We start from the raw sequence: 25,107 nt of genomic DNA, 5'->3' as shown, positions 1-25,107 counted from the left end.
CGACAGTTTGTCCTTTGCTTTTAAAAGATTTTTGCTTCATTTCCCCAACATTTTAAAACTCATTTTGATAAAACAAATTCAAATGAATCTTATGATATAAAAACTTGATTTTTCAAGGCCCTCGAGATATGTTTTTCACTAGAGTAAAAATGTTTGAAATTGATTTTCATTATGAACCGTAATCAATGAATAAAATGAGTCAGGTAATAAAGACAAAACAAAACAAAATATTTCTCTCATTATAAGATAGTAACGTTTTTCATTATCAAAGCTAAAATCAATAGCAAAATAACAAGTTTAGTCTTCCAAAGTGTGATGATGAGCTTTCAGTTGTTCGAAATGGACTTTTAATTGACTAAAAGGGTACAAAAGTTATCGAGACAAAGTAGGTCACACGAACCACAATCTAGACCTACAAAATTCAATCAAGAACGGGGTATACTCATCATTACAAATGTTTAAAGTCAAAGAATTCAAGTTATAAGAAATCAAGAAATAAGGCAAAATGAAAAATTAAATTAACCACTCATATTAAGAAAATTGTCCCAAACCAAGACGTTGAACTTATCTCAAATGCGAGTTGAGCAATTAGGAAACCATGGGATTTTTCATTAAGTAAAAACTCGTTGTGCAAACCTAGTTGATATAAAAAAAAAATTGAAAAATAAATGAAAATGAAGAGCTATCTATTATAGGAAGTGGCAAGCGATGGTTGGCTATGGGCAAAGAAGAGGGTTTTGGGAAGAAAGCGGGTTAAGGTTTTTTCAACTTGGCTTTACAAATTATAGATTTGGAGGGGTAATTTGGGTTAATGGTGTTTGGCCATTTAAAGAATGAAGAAGGAAGTGTTTAGGTTGAGTGTTGCTCAAGTGTCAACTTGAAATGTCAACCTAGCATTTCCATTAAAGTTCTATATAAACTCAAACTCGAATCATTTGTTGAGAAAGTTAAGTTCTGTATAAACTCAAACTCGAATCATTTGTTGAGAAAGTTAAACACGAAAATGACCCAATGATAAAGTAAAATTGAACAAGTTTGACCCAAATAAATTTAAGTTTGATTAAATAATGTGTCAGTTTCAAAATCCATGCAAAATCCTAAGAAAAAATAATTATACTTCAAAAACTCTAACACAATTCATAAACATGTTTTAACATAATTTCTAAAAGATAGCTGGTATAGGCAAAAGGATAATTTTTTTTTTTCATCTTAACCAAAATTTAACCCTTGCTTTTACATACATACATTGTGTATAGATGCAAGGGTCAAATGTAGTCAAAATACTTGGTATGAACCCGTATTCGACTCAAAATACTTGGTTGAACCTTGACCAAGTATCATAGTCCTAAGCTAAGCGAAAAACGAAAGGAACAAACACATATTATTTGAATGAATAGTAAGATTTGATTTTATAAAATAATCCAAATTAATAATCTTATTACATAAAATGCTTAAGGAAAAATTTCATATATTTAAAATTGCATCGACCACCCTTATATTTTCTAAAATAACACTAACCTCCCTTGAGGATAACAAACTACACCAAATGACCATTTTGCCCTTGTATTTTAAATATTTTTCTATCTCCTTTCCTCCCTCTCATTCTCTCTCTCTCTCCACTCTATCACGTTATCAACAATTAGCAAAAACTTACCTATCGGAGATCAATCTTTCTCATTACCAAAGGTCGAGGATGGTAAAGAACCCCATTATGCCCACTGGTGATGGATTCAATCTCGATTGGAGAATTGAACCTAAAAATTTTAAAATGAGATTAAAGATAAACGGGTATTTAATTTGTTCATCTTTGAACCTAAATCAAACCCTACCTAATTAAGAAGTTTGATTTAGTTCAAAGATGAGCCAACATCGTTACAAACCAGGTCTTTGAAGATGAATAAATTGCTTCCCATCAAAGGACTATATATGATCACCATCACGCCTCATCTGCAACCCCTTTGCATCACCATTGTGTCTCATTGGCAACACCATTGCAACCTCTTTGCAAACACCACCATTCCATCCTCTTTTGCACGGCCCCTCTCTAAATCTCCTTATATTTCTGTCTTCTCTCTTTATATGGATTAAACTTAAATATAAAATTATCAATGTAATTTAAACAAATTTCAAATATAATTTTATAAATTTACGTAATATTTAAATTCCAGCCCTAATTATGGTTGTTGGGGTTTGTGGTGGTTGAGTGAACCAAAATGGCTCCTATTAGAGAGGATCATGTGCTACTTCTCGCCCCTCAAAAATACTGTCTGCCTTTCTGTCTTCTTCTTCTTCGTCTTTCCATCATCATCTGCTTCTCTCTCTCTCTCTCTCTCTCTCTTTCTTTCTCTCTCTGTATATATATATATATGTATAATATCTCAGTGAGGCTGAGCGGATAATACTGGAGGGGCAGCATGTGCCCATTAATTCCATCTGAACTCACAGCTGCGGAAATTCAAGCATTCAATTAATTGTTTATTATCTCCCAGTCCTCACACTTGTATGTATACCTAAGCAGATCTGGTGATGTACCACTATCACCCACCCAGCTCATCAATTTCCCATAATTAAAGACTTAGCGCACGCTTTGAGGTTTCCTGAACTGCACTGCACTCAATACTCAATTGTATTATTATTATCAAATATATTTCTTTAATAATTCCTTAATTAAAAATAAAAGAAGTTAATTATCAACTTGTTCATTGCCCATGTGAAAATGTTCACTGGCCTTTCCCAATTAATTAATTAATTAACGCTCTAATCACTTTCAACTTTCTCAAATAATTAACCGTGGCATGCCATGCTATTTATTGTATATATTATTATTGTGCCATAAGAATAAGTTTAAATTTTATTAATCTTTCATGCATAGGCTTACTTTTTTAATGATTTAACATAATATTCATTTTATTTTCCAAATTATGATTTTTATTTTTAACTTGCAACTATAGGAATACTTTTTTAAGTTATGCTATTATATATATATATATATATGTTAATATGCCAATAATAAACTAGCTCCTCACTTTAAAATTAAATTAAGTTAGCAAGATTCATTTCACCTCCCAATCCCATTCTTAAATTTTCACGTCATTTGATGTTGTTTCTAGGGAAGAGTGTTCAAATTGAACCTTATTATACTATATATATATTGGCATATTAACATATATATATATGTTACGAGAGATTATGTGACATGTATTTCAAAACTATATAATAAAAGTTTAAATAAAATTACATGCTTTCATTCTTAGAAAGTTCTTTTTTTTTTTAAATGAAAAAAAACCGTAAATATAAACTAATAAGTTCATGAAGTATATTGTGTTCTAATTATTTTTTAATAAAAACATTAGGAATGATAAAATTTTAAAATCTGAGAAAAAAAGAGAGTAGATTGTTGGACAAGGAATAATAGATAGGCGGGGTGCATGGACCATGCAGAACCACTGGTGCCTATGCATGGAACCTTCATTTACCACAAATGGTGTCAAAACATGCTATTTTTGGATCTTGAATTGGCTAAGTCGGAAAACAAAATTAATAATTACTAAATACATAGCTTAATTTTAAATGCCATGCCACCAGAGAGAAGAGAGAATATTATAAAAAAGAAGAAGTTTTGATTCACAAATTGGCTGTGTTTTCTATAATTTGAAAAAACAAAAGTTGTTCATAAACGCTAATCAATGTACATCTATTTGTACAACATTAACGGTTGTTCGCAAATGGACAAAAATAGAAGTAAAAACATAGGAAGCTCCGAGACCAAAACTAATCATCCAAATAGTAAAAAACAAGAGAAAAATCCGAAGGAAAAAAAGTAAATAAAAAGAAAAAAAAATGTAAGGACGTGGCTATGGCTGTGGTTGTGGCTGTGTCCCGCAGAATTCATCTATATAATAAATAAGGGAGAGTTCAATCAGAAAGGGCTGGTTCGGGTTTGCATTTTCGGACCGCCATAGCCGGAGTAGGACCCATTCTCGGACTCTGTGTCTCTCTCCGGTGCCGGTGCGGCTATCTCAGAGAGAGAGACAGAAAGACGATTCAAATTATCTCAACGACAATATAATAGCAACAACAACAATAATAATAATCCCCCAATGCCCCCACGCTTCAGGTTGTCTTTGTTTTCATCAATCATCTCTCGTCTCTCCTTGCCTTGATTTCGTTTTTCCCAGCCGTTTTCTGGGCCCGTCCCTTTCAACATTGTATCTTAATAATAGCTTAATTGCTTCCTCATCATCGTATGATCCACGATTTATTATATGTTCTTTTTTTTTTTTTTAAATTTTGGTTTCCTATTTACGTTTGTTTACTTTTATCTTCTGAAAAAGACTTGGTTTTTTTGTCTTCTTTTTGCTCAATGCATGTGGACCCAATTCCCTCGTCCTCCCCTTTTCATGTATCTTTTTGTTTGATCCGTTTCTTGTAAGTTTTGTATGAATTTTGACCTGGCTGCGGACATTAAGGTAAGCTCTCAATGATTTAGTGGTGTATGTGCTGATAATCCAAATTAATTAGGATTCGTTGTTGAAGATGCTATTATCTTAGTTGATTAGATTTATCCAACATTTATCTCTGATTTTTGGTAGATTTTATCTGAGAGTTGAGTACGGTTTATCTCATGGTAATCTGCCTCTATAGATAGGCTATTAGCATTTACAGATCAAATTACAGAGAATACACTTTTTGTATATTTTGTTCCTACATTGTATGATATTACATGGTACATTGCTTTGATATGATATATATTTGCCCGAATCGATTGTAAAGAGATGTAGCAGATTGGCCGGTGTAAGTGATTGGTAATGTGGCTGCTTCCTCATTTTGTTGTTGCAGAACTGTAAGGTTGGCATGACATATGCAGTAAGTATCCATTGTGAATACTAGTGGAACAAAGCTATTCACAATGGGTGCTTGTCTATCCACACCGGCCAACCCGGTTAAGTTGAGGAGGAAGTACCATCTCCAGTCCAGGAAAAAGCATGGAAAGCTTAATCCTGATGGAAAACGGAGACGGGCTGGTAATTCAGGAGCTCTTATAACAGATTTTGCTGTTAGTGAGTTTGTACAAACAACCACCACCCGGAGAAAAGCTGAGGTTTCCAATTCAACACTCCATGTCACCCAGTTGCAATGGCACAGCAGTCAGCTTGATGCTAATGGTATATTCTCTCTTCCAAATTTTAGAGACTTTAATTGGCTTTTGAGTTTGGTTGACCTCAGAGCAATGGGATTCTACTTGATTGGATGACCAATTATCATTTTTTTGGCAAACTAGAGAAAGAGGAACTATTTGGTTGTAACAAAAGGAAGTGTTTTAGATTTTGAGCAGGGGAAAGATATAGAACCTAGTTATTCTAATTGTAAATTCTGGGTTTGTTTAAGGAGATGGCTTACTGAGTTGGAAGTGACGCAATAAATTCGTTTTTGCAGTAATTTGTCAAGAGGAGGCGTGGTTTGACACACTTAGTATTCTGGAGTCTGACCCAGATGATGACTTCAGCAGTGTGGTTGGAGGTAAGAAAGGTCGATTTTTCTTGATAATGTTTGAAAGATGAGCGGTGTCTTACATAGAAAAACTGAAAACATAATATGTATCCGACATGGCAGCATACGTGTGCCAATGAGCTTAAGCTGCTTTAATTTAATAGCTCTATTAAATTTTTGAGATATCTTTAAATAGTGAGTTAGCGGCAATGTTTTCACATTCTTTGAGCTGTCGGAACTCAGGGGCCGACATGTTAAATGTGCTTATATTCACAAAATACTTGGAAGATTTTTCTTCACATCTCGGTAGATTTGTGCATGTGCTCATTACTATTCCAGGCCACTTTGTGTACTGATGATTAATTGATGAAGTAACTAGCTTCGGTTGTTCATATCTCACAAATGTTTTTATTCCTCTTCTCCAGCAGAGTCTTTCCCCCGTGTTTCAACCAGCCAAGTGCTACAGTATGGAACTTCATCATGCTTTGTAGATAACAGGTTAATCCAGGAATACCACGAAAAGTATATGAAAATTGACGGTGGGGAACCAGAGAAGTTTATGAGCAAAGATGGGTTTAAGGACTCGAATGGATTTGCACTTTTAAGTGCCCAGGGGTATGAACTTGCATGCTTGGGAAAGCCTGAAGAATTATCGGCCAAGAAAAAGAATTTACTGGACAAATCTCATGGAAGCGTTAACTGTGCAAAAGAAAACAAACACGACTTAGAAGAGAAAAAACATCAGAATCTTTTGATGTCCAGCTTACCTAGGTTAGTTCCTTCTGTAAGCTTTAATGACAGGACAGTTAGTGCAACAAGTCCAGCCCAACAAGCACAACGGAGGAAATCAACAGTTATTAGGCTTTCATTGAAGAGGACGTCTGTTGATGGAGAGGAAACCAATGAATATAGTAAGCATACTGCTGATTCATAATGCTGTAGTATTACTTTCTTGGTTGTAGCTTGGCAAAGCCTAATCTGTTTGCATAAATGGTTAAATTGAAGTATACTTCAGCTGACACCTTAAGTATCTCTCTCTACATACAATATATAATGTTAACTTATCGGTGCATTTGATTCTATATTAAATAAAAAACATTCTAATTGATTATTTTACCTAATGCAATGATAGATAACTGTCGGTTTGGTTTTATGTTATTGAAAAGTTCAAATGCAGTTAATTTGAGATGATACTTTAACACTGCGCGTAAGCATTTCCATATTTGTGCAGGTACTTCAAAGAGATTCTTATACCATCCTAGGGCAGGTCACCTAATTCCATGTTGCCAGGAAGGGAAGCCAACTTCAGGATGTTGGTCTGAGATTGAACCAATGAATTTTAAGCTCCGTGGCGAAAATTATTTCAAGTATGTGTTCATTTAAAGTGTAACCAGTGACAAAGAATGTGTTTGGTAAAGTGTTTGTTATAGTATCTCATTGTCTGACACGTCACTATGCAGAGATAAGCGGAAATGCTCTGCTCCAAATTCCAGTCCATACACTCCAATTGGTGTTGATATGTTTGTGTGCCCAAGAAAGGTTAATCACATCGCACAGCACCTCGAGCTTCCTTCTGTTAAAGGAGATGGGAAGCTCCCCTCACTCCTAATTGTCAATATTCAGGTGCTATTTCCATACATCTCTTAGCTTCTGAACTTTTTATTTCAAGTTCGTATCATTGCACCTGGTGGAATATGTACGTCAAACTTCATTGGTTAAAAATTGAAAACTCGTGGCTTCTTAGCAGTATCTCAGTACTTAACCATGCACTTATTTTGCTTTATGGCAGTTGCCAACTTATCCTGCTTCAATGTTTCTTGGTGAGGCTGATGGGGAGGGCTTGAGCCTTGTTCTCTATTTCAAACTTTCTGATGGCTATGAGAAAGACATCTCTTCTCATTTTCAAGAAAGCATCAAGGTACTCTTGGTTAAATATTATTGTTCAAGCATATTCTGTTGAATTAACTTATTATTATCATTTGTATGGGACGTTGTTCTTGCTTGTCCATGCTAGCCATGTGTTTTGTTGGTCCTCTGTGTTTGGCTCTGCCCTCTTCTCCGATATCTAAAACCATCCAGGCCCATGTTCACTGGATTACCCTCTTTCCTTTAGCGGGGTGGGCTGGCATTCTGTTTCAGAAATACAATCATTATAACATGCATCCGTATTCCTTACATGCACTAGATGGTTGTCCATCAGATTGTTAATTTTTCTGTGCCTACAATCACAAACAAGCAACAAGGATCAAAACTGAAACAGAGCTAACTGTTTGCTTAAGTTTTCATACTGCATAAGACTTCTAGGCCAGTTGACAGGTCAACCTATGTATTATCATGTGTAGATTTCCTCAATCCTATATTGGCTGTCATATTATACGAGGTTTTCCAACTTTATCTGTCATGTTCTTCTCTCATGTGTACCTAATCAAGCTTGTGGAAGATTGGGATTTCATTCGTTTCTCCATTTTTTTGTTTTATCAGAGTCCAACATCCTACTTAGTCTGATTAAGAATTATACAAATCATCTCGTGAGGAATTTACCTAGATAGATCATTTTCAGTTAGGTGCACACCATAGAGTGACCAGAAAATTCAGGTAGACATATATTAAGCTTCGATAAGTTTGCATTTGCATTCACCAACCAGGGTAAAAGAGTATAATGCTTGGCTTGAATTCTGAGTTTAGTTGCTTACATTATGCAGTTTCATCTTTATGCACTTAAAAGAGTATAATGCTTGGCTTGAATTCGGTTGAGCCCTGTGCTTCCAGTTGGTTAAAACAATGGTTTATGCTACAGAGATTGGTGGAGGACGATATGGAAAAGGTTAAAGGCTTTACCAAAGAAACTACAGTTTCTTTCAGAGAGAGGCTAAAAATCTTGGTTGGAGTGGTTAATCCAGAAGAACTTGTGTCAAGTTCTGCGGAAAAGAAGCTTTTAAATGCTTACAATGAAAAGCCAGTCCTGTCACGCCCCCAACACAGTTTCTATCAGGTGGAAACACAAACACCTCATCTTTCCCATGCATATCTTAACAGTTATGCCTATGCCTGTACTGGTGGATAGTAGGATTTGTTATGATTTTCATTCCACTTTTTTGCAGGGACCCAATTACTTTGAGGTAGACCTCGACATTCATAGATTCAGCTACATTGCGAGGAAGGGACTTGAAGCATTCCGAGAACGTTTAAAAGACGGAATACTGGATCTGGGTTTAACAATCCAGGTATGTATTACTTATACTTTGTTACACCCAACATCATCTCAAATTATGGGCCTGTAAGTCTAAACATAATGGCTGTTAGCTTTCGTTATCAATTGATGAAGATGATGATGATCAAACTTTGCCTTTCAACCATCTTTAGAATTGAACAGTCTCTTAACGCGGTCTCCGTGTTGTGTTTACCGCGAGCAGGCGCAGAAACCAGAAGAACTGCCGGAGAGAATGCTATGCTGTGCGAGACTGAAAAAGATCGATTTTGTCAATCACGGCCAAATTCCCACTCTGGTAACCAACGACGAATGATTTTCGAAGAGGATCCGACAAACAAATTAAAGCTCTCCAAGACTACCTGCTGCTGCTGCTTGCTGTATGGATGATGAAGAGATTTTTTCTTTTTTGGGGATTATTATTGTATATGTATGGAATGGAATTCCAGCCTTGTCGTAGAAATATTATTGGAAGGAGAAATAAAAGGAGTTTGCTATAGAGTATGAAGAAAAGTTGGCTTCATCTTCATAATGTGTGTAAATGATGTTATAACATCAAAAATCCATTACTACTACTGCTATTATATGCATGCATACGTACGATGTTGTCGTTTTAGAGTTTCATAGCTCGGATATTCACATGCTGTCTGAAGCTATTTCTAGATCAATAACATCATCAACCCCAACTACACTGCTGCTGTCGGATATTCACTTCACTGCTGCTTTTTCAAGTTTGCTGGAATGTGATAGTTTCGTTTGCTTACATAATGATGATGATGAACCCATTTCCCCAACTACTGCTGCATAAATGATGATGACACCCCCTAAATCTAACTAACGAGCAAATGAAGAAGAAGAAGGAAGGAACCGAACAGGGTTTGTTAATGCTTTAGAAACATTTTTACAATCCGAGTCCTATAATATCATGTTATAAAAATAATAACATCATTTATGCAGAGACTTCCCTTTCCTTCTTCCACTTTCCCTTCCCCTTCCCCTTCCCCTTCCCTTTCTCGAGAGCCTTCCCTTTCCTTCTTCCACTTTGTCAAATTGTCAAAGTTAACAATTCCTCTCCAGAACTTTCTTGCTTGTTGGCACCAAAATTGTATTATTCCTTTTGCTTCTTTATCATTTTTAACACCTTCTTCCGTGACTTTTCAATTTACTATTAAAATTACGGCTGCATTGGTGAAATTGGACAAATTCAATTTATTATTAAAATTACGGCTGAAGTTGTCAAATTGAGATTTTTCACTTTTCCTCCATAAATAGAGGATATCACCCGCCCACACATAATAGATCTTCTTCAATTCATTACCTATTTATCTTTGATATTACTTTCTCTTTTGTATCAATATTTGTTAGATTTTATTTCTTTGTTGTTCTTGCCATCTTGTATTATTATTGCTCTGTAATTAGTAATACAAGAAGAACTTATTCTATTTTAAGGGGACATTTGGTACGGGAGAAGTTTTTAAATTTATGGGATTCATGATTCTTGGGAATGTTCTTAAAAATCTTTGATTCCCAGGATTTATGCAATTCTATATTTGGATAGATTTAAACATTCCCAGAAATTTTGAGTATTTTTTTCTGAGAATTTTACATTCCTATGTTTGGTTTAAATATAACATTCTTGGGAATTCATGTTCTTTTTTTCAAAATTATCCTTATTTAATTTTTTATTTAAAAATGATAAATTTCTTCTACTATATAAAATATTGGGACCCACAATATCTTTAGAAAATAAAAAAATGTTATTTTTTTACACATTATATATATATGCATGTGTATATATATATAATATATATACATAATAATATATATGTTTGTATGAATATTTACTTTAATATATATAATATTTTATAATAAATAATATAAATATATTATAATATATAAATATATATACATATATGTATATATAATATATTTAATATAAATATATCATATATATAATATATATAATATGTTTGTATATGATTATAAAAGAGTAAGGGGTGTTTTAGTCTTTTTATTTGTTAAAAACATTCATAAGTTCATGAGAAACTTGGATTCCCAACCCCCAATGAAAATCTTTTTGTGGGAAAGTTGCTTAAAAATCATTCTCGGGAATCCTATTTTCCAGGATTCTTTTTATAAAAAAATTATACCAAACATGGGAATACAGATTCCTAACCTAACATTTCCAAGAATCTTAAAATTTCTCCTGTACCAAACGCCCCTTAAGAATAATTACTTTTGATATAATCATTATTGTGTATGGCGAAATCTACCTTTAAGATAGTGACATTGCATCTTAAGTTTAATTATTTTTATCATCATCGTTTTATTTCTATTCTACCTTTAATTTTTTTCAACATATCAAACCTAGTCATTTTTCAAACTCTCCTTAGTATTTTTCATGTCACTAACTTTGTAATACTTAAGATTTTTAGACTTAAATATGATGTAATACCCGATATTTTTAGATTCAAATATTTGAGAAAATAAGACATTTCAAAGGGTTATAAAAGTCTTGAGGGAGAAGTTCAATTTTTGAGCTAGGGATAAATATTGAAGTTCGGGTAAAAGTGTAATTTACTTAAAATTTTGAAGTATTAGCGTAACAAATCTTTTCTCTAGGAGTATAAGTGCAATTAAAAAAATGGCTGGATCAAGTTGCAAGAGGTCTAAGTGCAATTACTCAAAAAGTTTAGGCCAATGTGTAATTCTTGAAATCCCGTAACTAGACCATTGGAGCAGCAAACTGAACCAACTAATCATGGGAAGTCATGATTGCGGATTTAAAAAATTATTCCAATACAGCTTTGGATCATTTTTGGATTTCAAACAACATTCCATTTCAGCTTTGAATCACTTTGGAGTCCAAACCCTATTTAAATCAAGTCTAGAGACATGTGGCAAGCCATTATTAGCCATTTGGGGAGAAGATTTGAAATAATTGTAGAAAATCTTAGAAGATTTTAAATAATTATAGAAAATCTTAGAAGATTTAGAATAATTGGAGAAGATTTTAGAGGATTTGGAATAATTATAGAAGATTTTAGAATATTTGGAATAATTATAAAAAATTATGAAAGATTTGTGAAAATCTTAGAATATCTCAGAAGATTTGAAAAGATTTGGAAAGATCTTAAATGATTGAAATATTTTAGAAAATTTGAAAAAAAATTGAAATGATTAAGAAATATTATAATATAATATAACATAACATACTTGGTGGTCAAGTTTCAAGCCTTATAAATAGGAGATACCATTTGGAGAAGTTGGAAAAGGAATGGAGAAAGGAGAGAGATTGAATATTGAATTCTTTGAATATATACGATGGCCAGGATACGTTGAGACTCAGATTTGAGAACCGTTGAAAGCCTAGCACAAAAATCAAGATTGGACGAAAATCGAAGTGTTCTAGGTTTCGTTCAAGGTGAGTGTTCCTACCTAAAATTTGGTTTATTGTGGGTGGTTAGACCCTATACTTGATTTGTTTTATACAAAAGGTTTAACCTGTGATAGATTGATTTCTTGTGGATGGTTCATCCAAAATGTTTACTTGCGTGTGTATTGAAATACGTGTATTAAAATGTCGTTTTATATAATGCATCATTTCATATTGTGGTTATGGCATTGGCATGTGTGTTGGCAATGGGTAGTGTTTTCGAGTTGCTTTTGAATGGGAACGTAATCCTACGTGATTATGGTGTGCCGGGTTCCTATGTTGATGTTGACCCTCTTATAACGGGAGTGGTAACGATTATTCCCGAGGTGCCGGGGAGATGCGTTGATGTTGCCTTTTTTAAGCTATAACTGCGTTATGCCAATGTGTCAATGTAGTTATATTGCCTTTAGAGAGATTGCTCTTTCCCTGTGGTATGGGTTAAGCGTTGTATGAGATTTTCTTAAGTTGGGACATGTCGGAATATGTCAGTTGTTTATGGTCTTGCATATATTCATGAAAATGTTTTGAAGTCTAATTTAGATGATTCATCATCTAATTTGACTTATTTTTTTGAAATATTCAAACATTTCAAGTGAAAACAGAAGCGTCAAGAGAAAAGAGGTTATCAAGATGTAGTATTTACATAAGTGATCTATAGTATATCTTGTAATTACGTTTGAGGTATTTAGTTATTATTGCTGAAAGATAAGTCTCTGTGTATTTTGTTTGAAGATGCCATGTTAAACAATGATACAATTCTATGTTATGAATAAAGTATTAAGGTTATGTACCATTCGAGATTTCGATTTTACTTTTGCATTTATAATGATATTACCTGTCTTAGTTTATTGATTATTAAGTTTGATATGCTGAGAAAATAGAATGAGATTGTTGTGGAAAGATTTATGTTAAGTGTACGTTTAAAAAATATTCCCAAAATCCTAAGTTAACATACACTTGAGAAAAGCGGAGTGTTACAAACTCAGACAAATATCATTCTACAATCTCTACTATGCCGAAGGTTCAACCCTTCTCCTCCACATTAGGAAAAAAAAATTACAAGAAAAAAATACAAATTAAATAAATCAAATGGAAAAGTTACCATTTTACTTGCATATATTTTAAATTTTAGTCTCTTTTTTTTCTCTTTTTAATTTGAAGACAAATAAAAATATGATGTAGTTAAAGAATAAAAAAAAATGAATTGACAATAGTCAAAGTTTTATAAAAACTTATTAGGTTGGAGTCAATCATACATCAAAACTGAATTTTATTATTCTTGTTAATTTATTAATATATCGATTATGTTTTTCATACTTACAATTATATTCATCCTATAACATTAACAACTAGAATTGTGCTATTTTTCTATTAAAATAGTTCTATTGAAATAATAAAAAAACTTATTTATGGGGGCAATTTCTCTGCCTATAAGCTACCTCCATGTGGGCCGACCTCAAGACCCCAATTGGGACAAGGACCCTAAATGAGTAAAGTAATAAGTTTGGTCATCCCTTTAGGGATCCTTGAGATCTACCACATTAAGGATCTGATGATGAGATTGATAGGGTAAAATTTGAAACTCAAAATATTAGATTGAATATCCTTCCAAAAATTGATAAAAAGCATCGTTCTTGAATATCTCAAACTTAGATTCATATCTTTTTTTGTCTATTTATAAAAATTATTATTCACACATAATAGATATCATATCTCAATTTAATTTTTTTATTTCTATCTCTTGTCACTTTCCTAGTTGGTTTCTATTTAATTTATATTTCAACTTTTTTGATTTAAACATTAAAAACCCTTTTCATAGACAACCCTAAGCAACTTTCATTGTAGGAGTGTGAGAATCTATGAAATACTCACAAATAATTTTACAATCAACAAGAAATGACTCATTATATTCTTAGCGGTGACTTTACCATCGTCGTATAAAATTTGAAAAATATTAAAATTCTTAGAACACCCTTAATTTGTTATATACCAAGTTAGTAAAATAATTTAGATATAATAGTTACACTTTTCTTTCTCCCCCTTTATTAGTAAGAATTAAGAGGAGCCTTTTGAAATTCGCTTTTTAACTATGAAAAATAATGATATGGCCACCATGAGGCATGCCACCTTTAGAGTTTGAATAAAAATGGACTATATTAGTAGCACAAACTATTTAATAGAATAAGAAAGGTACAACCTTCAAACCAAAAAAGATAAAAGTAAAAGTAGAACTGTCAACTGAGAGAGTGCATTATCCCCTGAAAACACACACACCCACACACGTATATAAGCATAGCTCTCAACTAGAAGTTTATAATGCTTCAAAGCAGTTGAAGTTCATAATGCTTTCAACTGTACAACTAACTTAATGTGGCATATTCAACTTGCTGCTCATCAACTCACTGAAATCCCTTTCACCACCAACTATTCACTGCTCAAGTATGCACATGCATTCTAAAATGTGAATCAAACTGCCTCTTTCTTCTACTTGTTAAACTGCTTGCAATTAAGAACAGCGAATCAAGCAAGGTAAAGAACTGTAGTTGTGTCAGCAACCACCTCCACAAGCTGCAAATTAGAAGATACTGGCGACTTTGGGGCATTAAGGTTGGAGGTAAATGTTGGCCAAGAGGCAGCACCAGCATTACCTCTGTGATGCCCCCAAATTCCTTTGCAATACAAGCCTGCAGAAGCAAAAAAAGACAACTTCCCATGGACAGTCAATACTTGTTCAGAAGCTTAACTTTCAAAAGAATAGAGAATGTTGATAAAGCCCCACAACACAATGCCCCGTTATACACATTGCAGTTCTATTGATATATGCACACACATATGAGCTGACATTCACTCTAACTATCATCATAGATCTAGAAAAGGCCTATGATAGGGTCCCTCGAGAAGTATTATGGAGGGTTTTAGAGAAGAAATGAGTTCAAATAGCCTATATACAAGCCCTTAAGGACATGTATCACGGTGCAGAAACAAGAATCAGAACATGCGGAGGGGTTACTGAACCATTTCAAATTACAATGGGACTGCATCAAGGTTCTACACTAAGTCCATACTTATTTGCTTTAGTAATGGATGAACTAACTAAACACATTCAAATAGAGGTGCCATGGTGTATGCTATTTGCAGATGACATAGTGTTGGTGGATGAAACAAAAGAGGGAGTGAACACTAAGCTTGAATTGTGGAGAAACAATTTAGAATTTAAGGGATTTAAATTAAGTAAAAGGAAAACAAAATATATGGAATGTAAATTTAGTAAGAATGCAAGAGTGGAGAATATTATAATAAAATTGGAAGACCAAATCTTACAAAGAAAAGGCCATTTTCGATATTTGGGATTAGTGATTTAAAAAGATGGAGAAATTCACGAGGATATCATGCATAGAATTAAGGCAGATTGGCCAAAATGAAGAAATGCATCGGGGGTGTTATGTGATAGTAAAATCCTATTAAAATTGAAAGGAAAATTCTACAAGATCAGCCCTGTTGTATGACTCAGAATGTTGGGCAGTCAAATACTAGCATGAGCAAAAGACGAGCGTAGCAGAGATAAGAATGCTAAGATGGATGTGCGGCCATACAAGAAAAGATAAAATTAGAAATGAGGTTATTTGTAATAAGGTAGGAGTAGTGCCAATCGAGGAGAAGATGAGAGAGACTAGAGTAAGATGGTTTGGTCATGTGAGAAGAAGACCAAGAGATGTTCCTTTGAGGAGAGTTGATGAAATGGAACAATTAGTCAAAAAAAGAGGTAGAGGCAGACCCAAGAAAACTTTGGGAGAGACATTAAAATTTGATATGAAGTATATGGGCCTAAATGAAGATATGACAAAAGACAGAAATACATGGAAGTCTAGAATTCATGTAGCCAACCCTACATAGTGGGACAAAAGCTGGATATGTTGTTTGTTGTTGACTTCTTTATGCATGATTATGTCTTTCGTAAGACCATTGTATCCTATGTCATGCTTACGGGTTTTCATCAAGTTTTCTTTAGTCTTCCTCTCCCTCTTTTGTTACAAAACATCAAAATAAAAGCTTAAGTTTTGAACTGAGTTTTCTTCTTACCTCTGTGAAACCATGATCTACTAACAGCTTGCTGGATATGGTTTTCTTGCCCCCCTTCATTGAGTCTAAATGGTTGGGCTGACAATTCTCCAGAGAATTGTACTCTTTCCTTTTGATAGTGATAATCCTGATACTCTCAGACTAACAGCATGCAAAACAATTAATAGTTAGTGAGGAAAGAAAAATTGTTGCAATAAATTATTGAAAATTAAAAGCAGAATGAAAAAGTGAAACCCAATTATTAGTCACTTAGTTTCTGAAGAATTTCTTGGTAAAATTTCTTTCTCATTCATTGACAAGAGAGCTGTACATTATATAGAAGAAAGCCTATTCTAAATATGGACAGAATTCTAATTACAAGGAAAGTATCAACCTAGGGAAAAAAAAAAGGAAATACTCCTAAACTAAAGCAGTTTCTGAATTTAAAATAGAAAATCTAGGAGTAATTTCAAGAACCGTAACAGTTTCCAACTACAGCCAAGAACGATTATTTCTCTAATAATATCAACTCGATTAGAGTTCCTGCAGCAATTGGGTTTATGTTGAAGAATAGACCCACACAATTCCCCCAGGAATGCAATTTTATCAGCTTAAGTTCAACTAGAATGTCATAGAAAATGATTGGCGAGCTAGGATCCTAACCAACCTACCTAACCTACCTATGGGAATAAGGCCTGGTGTATTGTTGTTGAAAATTTAACCAGAACAAATACCAGTTTCTTCGACTATATGAGAATTCACTGGTATAATATTTCTGAGAATTTCTGTGTTGTTGAGCTTTTGGAGACTAATTTACAGAGTTTCCCCATGATTGTCAACTGGGGTTGCACCCAGCCAGTTGATAAACTTACCCTTGTGAACTCTCAGGTGCGGTTCAAGTCAGATGTCTTAGAACAATCTGGATGATAAGTTTGGCCCTGTTGCCTCAGCGGCATGATCTGTAAACTTGTGCACTAGTTGCTTCTAGAATCAATGTGGAACTTTCTTGAGTGAACCCCACTCTCTTGCCCCTTGGTCTCCTATGCATCCCTTGGACGCAGGATTCTGGAAGGCATAAATCACTCAAAATTTTACTTCTGGAACAGGCTTGGCTTTGTGATCTATAGTTGAGACAGCATTCTCTTTCCATCTTTTTGACCATGCAGAACTGCTTGATGCAGTGACTGGGACAGAGTGAATACTATTTATTTGAGATACCTTTGTTGAGTTGCCTTGGAAGCCTCAGACACAGTATCAGATGATGAGTTCAGCAACACCTAAGACTCAGTAGCTCCTTTTGCATTAAGAACATCATCACTATTGTTTCTACTAGTAAATTGAGTAATGGCTTCCATCGCCTTCATAAAGAACAAGAGAAAATCAGCAGCAGCCAACTTATAACTGCTGGGAATAGAAATAAGGGGCAGGGGAAGGAGGGGAGGGAGGGAGAGAATAACAAACCTGCATTGGTACCACTTTAGAGATGGAGTTTGTTTCCTGGAAAGCTTTACAGGCTCTTCTTGCATTTCTTGAAGTTCCAGGTGCTCGTAGTCTGGTGCTAGACTTTCTTCTGAAATGATACTAGCACTTCAATTTTCAGACTTTCAAATATACAAATAATACAATTATTTGGAACAGATAAGGAAGGCATTTACTATCTTTGGACAGATAGCTAAGAATTTTTATTTGAAGGGCCATGTGGACAGGGGTGGACCGATCAAGGGCCAAGTGGGGTCAGCTGCCCCCACTGAAAAAGAAAAGTTGGTGGTATTAATAAATTAGTAATATATTAATATTACATATATTATGTGAGATGGCACCTTATGTTAAGAGTGACAATTTGATTGAGTGGTTCAAGTGCCAAATTTTAATGCTTGTTTGAAATGTCCTGTGTTGGAATCCTATTGCTGCCATTTGAAACACAATAAATATTTTTTTCTTATTTACATACTATTATATTGGCCAAATTTAGATTGGGTCTTTCTGCTACTATTGAACTTGTCACAATAAATATAATTCTTACAGTGTAGATATTGGCTCAAGACACATGCATATTTATATCATGCATTGTTATACCTTAAATAATTTCAACATTGCATCACCATGTGAATAAGTTGAGCATTTAAAACCCTTAAATAATTCCAACATTCTACCATGTGAATACGTTGAGCGGTTTAAACCTTAATGGTTTTAAGCACTCTTTACTTGCAAGGTTTTATTTAAAGATTCAATCTATTAAGAGATGGCTTTTGGAGGCTAATTTTCTGTCACAATTTTTTATTTCTCTCTGTTCTCCCCTCATTTTCTTCATCTTTTTCAAGCTTCAATCTTGAAGATTTATTGTTTACTAGGAAAATTTTTGTCCTTTATTGTTGAGACAAATTTAGATGTTTATGCCTCTCGTTTTATATAATTATATTGCTTGTTTCAGTTGAGATTTGAGAATCTAAGATGATTTATTATACATGTTAAGTTATGGTTTTAACCAATTTCTCCCCAGTAGAGCTCATAGCACTCGATACTCAACTTGAAACCTACATTGCCGACTCCTCAAATTTTTATTTTTCTACAATATCAGGGATTGGAAAACTTGCTCAAAAAATGGTGCATACAAAGAAATAATTTATCCTTAGTGTTTTTGCTTGTGAAGTTGTCACGAAAAGTAGTGCTTGGAACAAGAAGTGTGGAAAAGAGCTTTTTCTGCAATAAATATCAGCAAGACTTCACTGCACAAACGAATGAGAGATGAATGGATAAATGATTGCCTAGTCACATATTTTGAAAGATATATATTTGACACTATTGAAAACGAAGCTATTATACAATGGTTTCAAAACATGAGATCTCATAGAGGAATATTATAAATATGTATTGAATTTTTTTTTCTTTTTTTGGTATTTGTTTTTGTAAGAAAATATTCTCAATGTATTTTTGCCCCCACTGAACTAATTTTCTGCATCTGCCACTGCATATCGGAAACATCTATTGAGTGCAAATGCAGGTGAAATTGTTAGAACTGAGGAGATGAAAATAATGAGATTAACTCTCTGAGGTCCAACAGAACTAAAATAGTTTTGACATCTCTCAGTCTTCAGAGGATACATGTGGCTTCAAACTGTGTAAATTTATTGTTGAAAATAACATGGTTCATGCACCTAAAAGCTTGATATCTCCTGATTTTTACCTATCCAGTTTTACAAGCTAGCATGGGTCATATGTTTAAAGAACCAGCTTTGAACATATAAAAATCAGCAGATTCCAAGAACCTAAATATAAAAAAACAAGATTCCTTGGCACAAAATGCATGCCCAGGGCATGTCCATATCATTTTATCAGATAAGTGAATGAACAACACCTGCAATGACCCATAAACAAGAGTGACCACAAAAGTTTTACAGTCAGATACGACTCAAAATTCTGACAGCATGTAAACTTTAAATGCTAACAGTTCTTTCTCTCTTTCATCCTCTGATATTAGCATACTTAAACATAAAAGCCTCTGTTCTTGTTTATAACAGAAGAAAATCAGCTTGATCATAATTATTGAAGTGTAAGGTATGATGTACTTCACCTCTGTGCTTCTTCATGCATTTTTGCATCAACCTCTTTGTTCCAGGGGGACAACCTTGATGGATCATTAGGCTTTGTGGCAAAATACTGAAATGAAATCAAATACAAAAACATTGAATGAGAAAACTTCAATGGAAAATGGAATTTTGTTGAGTAAATATTGAAATAAATGGAGGACAAGCCTTGCTCCTTTGTGACTACAAGGTCACAGATTCGAGTTCTGCAAACAATCTCTTAGCCAAAAAAAAAAAAAAAAAAACAAAAAGAAAGAAAGCAAGGAGAAGCCTATGTATAAATATAACCTTCCCCCAGCCCAAACAAAGTGGGAAGCCACATGAGCTGGGGAAGCTTTTTTTAAGGATTGAAATAAATTTGTGGTGATCCTCAGTGTATGGTATAAATTGAGAAATAACTGGGAGCAAGTTGTTAGTTCAGTTGCAAAAGCAACATCAACGTTCTTAATATCCAATAAAAGAAAAGGAACAAAAAATTGAATCAGCTGCAGCATATTACACAACAAATTGGTACCTTTCTAAAAATTCAAGTTATTGTGTAAATAAACGTTCAAGTTATTCTAAAAGTTACCTCGGAATCAAGGGCAGATGAAGCAGTCCCACGCTTGTGAGGTTCTATGGAAAGAAAAGTTTCTAGAAGGTCCAGAGCACCTTTTGGGAGTTCTCTATATGTCTCTCGAAGACAGTTTACATAAGTAGGTGGGGTTTCAAGCAGAGTTGCAAGAGGAAGTATAGATGTTTTCCAGTACTCATCAGGTGGAGAACCACAAAGCTTGAAGATTTTATGTAACTGTTCAACCTGAACATGAAAATAAAAGGCGCTCATTGATTTTTATGCCAGGGAAACACTAATGCAAAACTAAGGCTATCAGCATGGGAGTGAGTACAAAATGCATTTGAATAGTTATATAAATATGTAGAGCTGAAACATTAGATGCTATTCTCTATAAAATCTAATTGTCAAGCAAAGGAGTTTTCTTTTTACTAGTTCAACTCAGCATGGGAAAAAAATTGACCTTCCTCCCCCCCCCCCCACCTACAAGGAAAAAAGAGGGAAAAAAAAGGTGCACTAAACACACATGAAATGAAAAATGGAGAAAAAATGTTCTCCATGTAGTTTGTACAACAACATTCTACAGTGTGCATATTCAGTCTTGCTTTTAGATAATACGACCCTTAACTATGGAAAGGATTTCTGTGCATGGAAAGGATGTCTGTGCAAAGAACTGTCTGTCTAGTAATATCAGAAGCTTGGATAAGAAGATTTTCAAGAATTTGTACTTAAAATGACGTTTTAAGCTCTTTCCTGGAACATCATAACTGTATCTGAGCAGGGATGGAAGGTTAAAGAACATAGAAGATAACATTAAGAACCAAATCAGACAGCAACGTAAGTAGTTTTCTATGACAAGGAACAAATTTTAATATTGCCTTCCATCTTAAAGATTTTTTTCGCTTTTTTTTTCTTTTTTCCTTTTTGTTTCACTTTTCCTCTTTCAAGGTAGAAATGGTATGGTTGCTCCTTCGTTTTGAAAACAGCCTCTTTGCAGACTGGGGGGAGGGGGGGGGGGGGGGGGGGGGGGGGGGTGGGCCAGCAGGGGGAGGCTGTGTACAAATATGACCCTCCCCCAACCCTTGCAAAGCAAGCGGCCTCATGTACTGGGGACACTTTTTTTTTACATGGACTAGTGGTTAATCAATGCCTTCTTGTAGTACGAAAATGTCATTGCCTTTTATTGTCAAGAACACAATAAAAGTATGATATCAGAAAAACATGACTTCAATAATTCACCTCGGTTCTTCCCTTAAGAATAGGTTTGTGGGTGTAAAGTTCAGCAAATACACAGCCCACACTCCACAGGTCCACAGATGCCCCATAATTTGTTGAGCCCAATAGAAGTTCAGGCGGCCGATACCATAAAGTCACTACATGACTAGTTAATGCTTGTTGGTGCCTTGCATTAATAAAATTTGCCAAACCAAAATCTGCAATCTTCAAAATTCCTTCATTATTAACCAAAATATTGGATACTTTGATGTCTCGATGCATTACTCCCAGTGAGTGACAGTGGTCAAGTCCAGCTAATAACTGTCGCATATAACACCTAATCTATGGAAAGGCAGAAAGCAAGCATCAATCAAATATTCAACTGCAAGGTAAAATGAAAACAGCAGGGGTGGATAGCCTCACTTTGGAAATAACAAATAATACAGAAGGAAAATTATAAAGAAAACCATAGTGCCTTTTATTTCTGTGCAACCTGATGTACAAAGTGATTGTTAACAAACCTGTGCATCGCTGAACTTGATGCCAGAAGATGATAATAGTCTAGAAAGATCATGCTCCATATATTCAAACACAAGGTATATGCTGCTTGACGAGCCACTAGCAATTACCCCCTCCAATTTCATGATATTTGGATGATCAAGCCTGCGGAGAATTATAATTTCTCGTGCCATAAACCTCACACTCTCCACTTGAAAAGTGTCAAATTGGACTTTCTTCAGAGCAACTATCCTACCTGTTTCAACATCGCGTGCACGGTATACAGTGCTGTATGTCCCCTTTCCAATCTACATTACACAGAAACAAGGGCCAGCATCAGACAATTAAAATTTGGCATACTATCGATGGGGGCAAGAGGCAGGAACATGAATCTAATAATGTTTCACATATCAGCAAACAATACAAGAACTCATGTATCACCAATTAATTGTTGCAAATCTTACCATTTTTAATAGCTACTTACTAAAGTGACTTGACTAGTTGAATGAACACAATAGACTTCCACCTCCTAAAGAGATCTCCTCAAATCCTAATCAATCCGTGGCATAAGTAACAATCTGCATAGATCATCATTTAAATACTGAACTGCACAGGCAATTCTAGTTGCTATGTCCAGTTTTCCATAAGCTTTTCCTCCAGTTGCTTCTGGGAGAAAATGACAATAACACAGTGGTTTTGTTCAGCAGGTTGTACTTTATTTTGTTGTTTCTTATACATTTTACATATATGTGCACAGATATAAAAGGACACTGGGACCAAAAGCAGGTTGAAAAAACCAGGTATGAACTAGTTAAGTGAAGAAGCTCATGCTAAAGAAAGATACCTCATGCAAAGTAACAACTCAATGACATTTTCCAGGATAAATGGTCATTGAAAGAAGGAACTCAAGAAAGCATTTCTGTACCCATAAGATAAGTGAAGGAAAAATGAAAATCATAACAGTAGTGCCTATTTACAGCCAAACTTACACCAAAATGTGTACACCAATAAAATCACTGAGCAACATTATAACATGGGAATCAAGTACTAAGGATTCAAGCCAGGCAAAAAGACAAAAGCTTATATTTCTCCTGGTGGCTGAGGAAAGGTCTTATAAAGATGATAGGAAACTCCCATGTGTTATAAGTTGATCTAATGAATTGTTTACAAATTCACTAGTATAATTGAAAAGCTTTGGGATATTGTCTTTTTTTTATCTGTAAGTAGGATATTGCCACTATGGATAATCTGAAGATTTAAGAAAAAGAAAGAATTTTCACTTTGGTTTTATTGACACTATTGAGTTTACCATACAATGAAGTGATATATGAGCTTGGAACCTGAAGGGTGGAGACTGGAGAAGAGGAAAAAAGTTTGAACCCTGAAATTTATGTCACACGTAATGATTGTAGTTCCCCAACTGAACAAATTTTCACATAAACGGACGCGCAAGAAACTTATTTGGGGGCCAAGAATTAGTCATTCAAATTCTGTCAAAACCATTCAAGAAATTGCTTGGGACTAGGCGGTTTCCCCGGTAATTCACAATGACCCTGATTTCCAGAAGCTAACAGGAATGGATGTTTCAGGAATAATGAGAAATGGGACAAGAGCAAATTGGAATCAAATAGAAAAAATGCGCAAGATTTTGGGAATTCGTTACCTTGTCCAATTTCTCAAATGAGTCAGCCCTCAGGGGTAACCATCCATCAACGGCATCGCCGGCGACAGAGCTGAGCCAAGGCGGCCAGCCGGCAGCGATCTGTTCTAATTCTTTAAACCTCCCAAATCTCGAGCCGAAAAGAGGTCTTCTCCTGCAATTCCCTTTCTTCACTGACTTGGATTTGTTTAACCCATCCACCGATTCCTGCTCAAGCTCCTGCTTTATTTTATCCAGATCCCCAAACCCGAGCCGTTCATTGGGCAAGGTGATAGTGGAATCGAAGCCATGCCACGAAGACCTCGACTCTTTGGAGGTAACGCAACCCATTTCATGACCCCTAAAACCCAAGAAATCTGATGGACCGATTGACGGAAAGCCAGATTGGTTTTTGGGGGAAATGGGTTGGAAGAGGGGGAGATTTTTTATTCAATTCCCAATTTTAATTTGCTCAATTCAATAGGGTTTGGAGATTGGTGGCTGAGTGATGATCGAACAAGGAGGTTGAAGAAACCCGTCAAAAGAGGAGATTAAATTTGGATGCCGGAAAGTTGGTTGGTTCGCCAGCGTTGTCCTGTTTCAATTTCATTTGAGAGAGCGAGAGAGCGAGAGAGAGACAGAGGGCTGAAATGTAACCGTTGAGTGACAGACAGCTGAAATGTAACCGTTGAGTTGGGGTTATGATTTTTACCATTTTACTAGTAAGTGCGGCGTGGCGGAGAAATCATTTACAGGTTCAGTGCGATCATTTAAGGTAGCTTTTATTAAAATGAATAAGATACGAAAGTATTAAAATAAATTTGAAATGATTTTTGAACTAAAATATGAAATAGTTAAGATAAAATTAAGAATTATTCTAAATTTTTTATCAAACTATTTGTTAAATTATTTGGAATGTATTAGAGAACACATACGTAATTTTTTTCTTACATGAAGGGACCAAGATATGCTTATCTTGAAGGAGATGAGAGATATGCATATTTTAAAAGATTAAGATAAGAGCTCATTAATAATTTTTTCAAGAATGATCAGATAAACTTAACAAACATGTTGAAAATGTGCATCCAATATTTTGACTTTTCCACCCCATATCTTGATTAACAAACATCCCCTAAGAGTTACATCTTAAACTATACACATATGTGTAAATAATTAAAATACCTCTCATGTCTCACCTTGTCGCCTCATCACCTTAAGTGAGTAATATTTTATTCATACTCCTTATTGGCTCATATCAGCTCATGCTACTTCACCGATTTAGGTAAAGGGTATTTTTATTATTTTAACTGTATTGTATAACTCAAAGAGTACAAATAGCATTTTGAGAAATTTTATTTGCAACCACAATTTTTTCACTTTGTAGTCACAGGTAATAAAAATTTTACAATTACTCTTCGCAACCAC

At 34.6% G+C, this 25,107-nt stretch overlaps 2 protein-coding genes across 7 annotated transcripts; one reads left to right on the top strand and one right to left on the bottom strand.

Annotated features, from left to right (window-relative positions):
• Positions 1–3,941: 3,941 nt before the first annotated feature.
• Positions 3,942–9,281, top strand: LOC127800393 (uncharacterized). Its single transcript, XM_052334979.1, has 10 exons — positions 3,942–4,117; positions 4,840–5,165; positions 5,437–5,520; positions 5,916–6,401; positions 6,722–6,857; positions 6,951–7,113; positions 7,280–7,408; positions 8,288–8,482; positions 8,592–8,714; positions 8,904–9,281. The coding sequence occupies exons 2-10, from the start codon at positions 4,910–4,912 to the stop codon at positions 9,012–9,014; spliced, it is 1,683 nt and encodes a 560-aa protein (XP_052190939.1). The 5' UTR covers positions 3,942–4,117; positions 4,840–4,909; the 3' UTR covers positions 9,015–9,281.
• A 5,003-nt stretch (positions 9,282–14,284) lies between these two features.
• On the bottom strand, positions 14,285–24,340 carry LOC127800479 (protein IMPAIRED IN BABA-INDUCED STERILITY 1-like). 6 transcript variants are annotated; one of them, XM_052335095.1, is made up of 8 exons: positions 23,707–24,340; positions 22,067–22,351; positions 21,570–21,887; positions 20,349–20,576; positions 19,765–19,850; positions 17,655–17,763; positions 16,215–16,355; positions 14,285–14,840 (listed from the first exon to the last, which is right to left on the bottom strand). In XM_052335095.1, the coding sequence occupies exons 1-8, from the start codon at positions 24,031–24,033 to the stop codon at positions 14,655–14,657; spliced, it is 1,680 nt and encodes a 559-aa protein (XP_052191055.1). In that variant the 5' UTR covers positions 24,034–24,340; the 3' UTR covers positions 14,285–14,654. The 6 variants fall into 6 exon arrangements, 4 of the variants coding, with proteins under 4 accessions (XP_052191055.1, XP_052191057.1, XP_052191054.1 ...); XM_052335094.1 differs by having other exon boundaries at positions 14,287–14,818; XR_008022818.1 differs by lacking the exon at positions 14,285–14,840 and adding an exon at positions 17,066–17,551.
• Positions 24,341–25,107: the final 767 nt, after the last annotated feature.

This window comes from Diospyros lotus, chromosome 4, assembly GCF_014633365.1.
Source record: "Diospyros lotus cultivar Yz01 chromosome 4, ASM1463336v1, whole genome shotgun sequence".
NCBI classification, from domain to species: Eukaryota; Viridiplantae; Streptophyta; class Magnoliopsida; order Ericales; family Ebenaceae; genus Diospyros; species Diospyros lotus.
This window is presented reverse-complemented; position numbering and strand designations above follow the sequence as displayed.

Bases quoted from the DNA above. Each gene is read 5' to 3' on its own strand.
- LOC127800479 (XM_052335094.1), bottom strand. From the start codon at position 24,033: ATGGGTTGCGTTACCTCCAAAGAGTCGAGGTCTTCGTGGCATGGCTTC. The intron at 22,352-23,706 runs GTAACGAATTCC...TGTGTAATGTAG, and splicing joins CATTTGAGAAATTGGACAAG to ATTGGAAAGGGGACATACAG. The intron at 20,577-21,569 runs GTGAATTATTGA...TTTCATGTTCAG, and splicing joins TTCTTAAGGGAAGAACCGAG to GTTGAACAGTTACATAAAAT.
- LOC127800393 (XM_052334979.1), top strand. From the start codon at position 4,910: ATGGGTGCTTGTCTATCCACACCGGCCAACCCGGTTAAGTTGAGGAGG. The intron at 5,521-5,915 runs GTAAGAAAGGTC...CCTCTTCTCCAG, and splicing joins CTTCAGCAGTGTGGTTGGAG to CAGAGTCTTTCCCCCGTGTT. The intron at 6,858-6,950 runs GTATGTGTTCAT...GTCACTATGCAG, and splicing joins CGTGGCGAAAATTATTTCAA to AGATAAGCGGAAATGCTCTG.